At 48.3% G+C, this 2167-nt stretch overlaps 1 protein-coding gene across 1 annotated transcript; it reads left to right on the top strand.

Annotated features, from left to right (window-relative positions):
* Positions 1–413: 413 nt before the first annotated feature.
* Positions 414–1783, top strand: LOC124646720 (F-box protein At5g07610-like). The gene is made up of 2 exons (XM_047186798.1): positions 414–557; positions 638–1783. The coding sequence occupies exons 1-2, from the start codon at positions 414–416 to the stop codon at positions 1781–1783; spliced, it is 1290 nt and encodes a 429-aa protein (XP_047042754.1).
* Positions 1784–2167: the final 384 nt, after the last annotated feature.

The following is a 2167-nucleotide window of genomic DNA, read 5'->3' as shown; positions in this document are numbered from 1 at the left end:
GCTGCAATACTGTGTCGAAACCTACTGGTCCAACGGGTGCCCACTAATTAGCACCTTACTTAATTACATGCTACTCGAAGATGGATATAGTGATTTCGATTTGATGTTATAAATATAAGTATTGTTATTTTTTCTATGAAGTTAGTTAAACTTTTAATGAAATATTGACTAAGGATAATAAAATATAAAAAAAATACTTATTTGTGTGTGGAGGAAAACATTTGTTTCTACGGAAGTAATTGACGCAATTGCGCTTATTTTCCTTATCTTGAGGAGGCGTCCATTCCACTTCCATCGGGAAGCCGCCGCTCCATTCTCCTAGAAATAAAAAACCCTAGACTTCCGGCGGCGGCAGCGGCGGCGAAGGTCGAACCAAGGGCCACGACGCACTGATCCGGGAGCCCGAGGAAGCGATGCCGCCAGGAGGAGGAGGAGGCGAGAATGGCTGCAAGGTGCCGGGCCATCCGCCGGCGACCGGCCGCCGTGGTCGCGCCGAGGACGCTCCGCCCCATCCGCCGCCGCCGCCGCCGTTCCCCGCCACCGACGTTTCACTCGAGGTTTCTTCCCCTCGTCTTCCTTCCTCCGATCTGGAATCCAACAAACGGGAACCGAAACGAACCGTCTATTCCGTTTGCAGATGAAGAAGAAGCCGAAGCAGGAGGACGAGCAGGAGCAACAGCCATTGGGGAGCCTCCCCGAGGGGCCGCTCGTCGACATCCTGTCTCGGGTGCCCTACAGGTCGCTCTGCCGCTTCAAGTGCGTGTCAAAGCCGTGGCTTGCCCTCTGCTCCGACCCCAAACTCCGCAAGAGGTGCCCGCAGACCCTATCCGGGTTCTTCTTCAACAAGAGCAAATGCGGCCTCAGCTTCCGCAATCTGTCCGGGAAAGGCGCACCAATGGTTGACCCTTCTCTCCCTTTCCTGGGCGGGACGTACGAACGCGTCGAGGTCGAACAAAGCTGCGGGGGACTTCTCCTCTGCAAGTACTGGGAATCCTATAAAGGACGAAACAAGAAGAAATACGGCTATGCTGTGTGCAATCCTGTGACTGGGCAGTGGAAGGTGCTAACTCTCATCGTGTTACCGGACCCAGTGGATGGCGTTCCTGTGATTTACGACGATATAGATGACTTCTTCTTGGCTTTCGATGCGGCCAATCCGTCCCGCTTTGTGGTGTTTGCCCCTCTGAGCAATTCTTTCGGCGAGTTTGCACAAGTGGCGATCTTCTCGTCTGACACTCGTCGATGGACTTCCGTGGAGAATGAATGGGGTTACAAAAATGTTCTCATTGGTAAACCAGAGTGTGCTTTACTGAATGGCACTATGCATTTTGGTACCCATTATGGTACAATAGTCACAGTGGACATGGAGGGAAAGGTTTGGGGGGAATTTGATATGCCGGATGACACGCCAGATAAGCATAACTATACTTCGATTGGGCAGTCTCAGGGGTGCTTGTATGCGTGGCAGATAGATAATGATAATGATTGCAAACTCTGTGTATGGGTTCTTGAGGACTATGCTACTGGGAAGTGGACCCTAAAGCACACTGCTAACGTTTCAGAAATATTCGGGAGGCAGCTTGATGAAGATGATCACTCCTATACGCTATTTGCGATTCACCCAGATTGCAATGTGGTTTTCATTACCGACAGCGAGAACATGACACTGTCATACGATATGGATAATCAGAAAGTCAGTGCTATAAGCACATCTAGAAGTGAATTCGTGGATGGTGCACTCTATGTTCCCTGTTTTGCAGAATGGTTGGCAGAGGGTCACTAAAAGCCACTGCAGCTTCATGGACTGAGCGCAGCAGTACTTGAGAAAAATCAGTTGTTGGGCATGTGACTGATCTTCCTGATCTGTGGAACCGGGTTGGAAATGTCCTATGCTCCTAGCTCTATTATGTTTACTTCAGTTTGTTCTTCCTACCTGTTTGTGTTTGGATTTGTGCTGTTTTCTGGCTTTGAACAATGCTGGTTATCCATAGAGATCTTGTAATGTCACTTTGTAAGCTCTTCATGTGGGGTAAATTTGAGATAATATGCTATCAGTATTTGGAACTATTTATATTTCCAGTTATTTCAATTTTCAAGCAAGTGTCTTTAGCATGCAACTTGTTATCCATTCATGTTAAATAGTTACCTTGCTCTATGTTTTCTGTAT

The sequence above is a fragment of the Lolium rigidum genome, chromosome 4, assembly GCF_022539505.1.
Source record: "Lolium rigidum isolate FL_2022 chromosome 4, APGP_CSIRO_Lrig_0.1, whole genome shotgun sequence".
NCBI classification, from domain to species: Eukaryota; Viridiplantae; Streptophyta; class Magnoliopsida; order Poales; family Poaceae; genus Lolium; species Lolium rigidum.
Note: the sequence above shows the minus strand (reverse complement) of the source record. Positions and strands in the feature narration are given on the sequence as shown.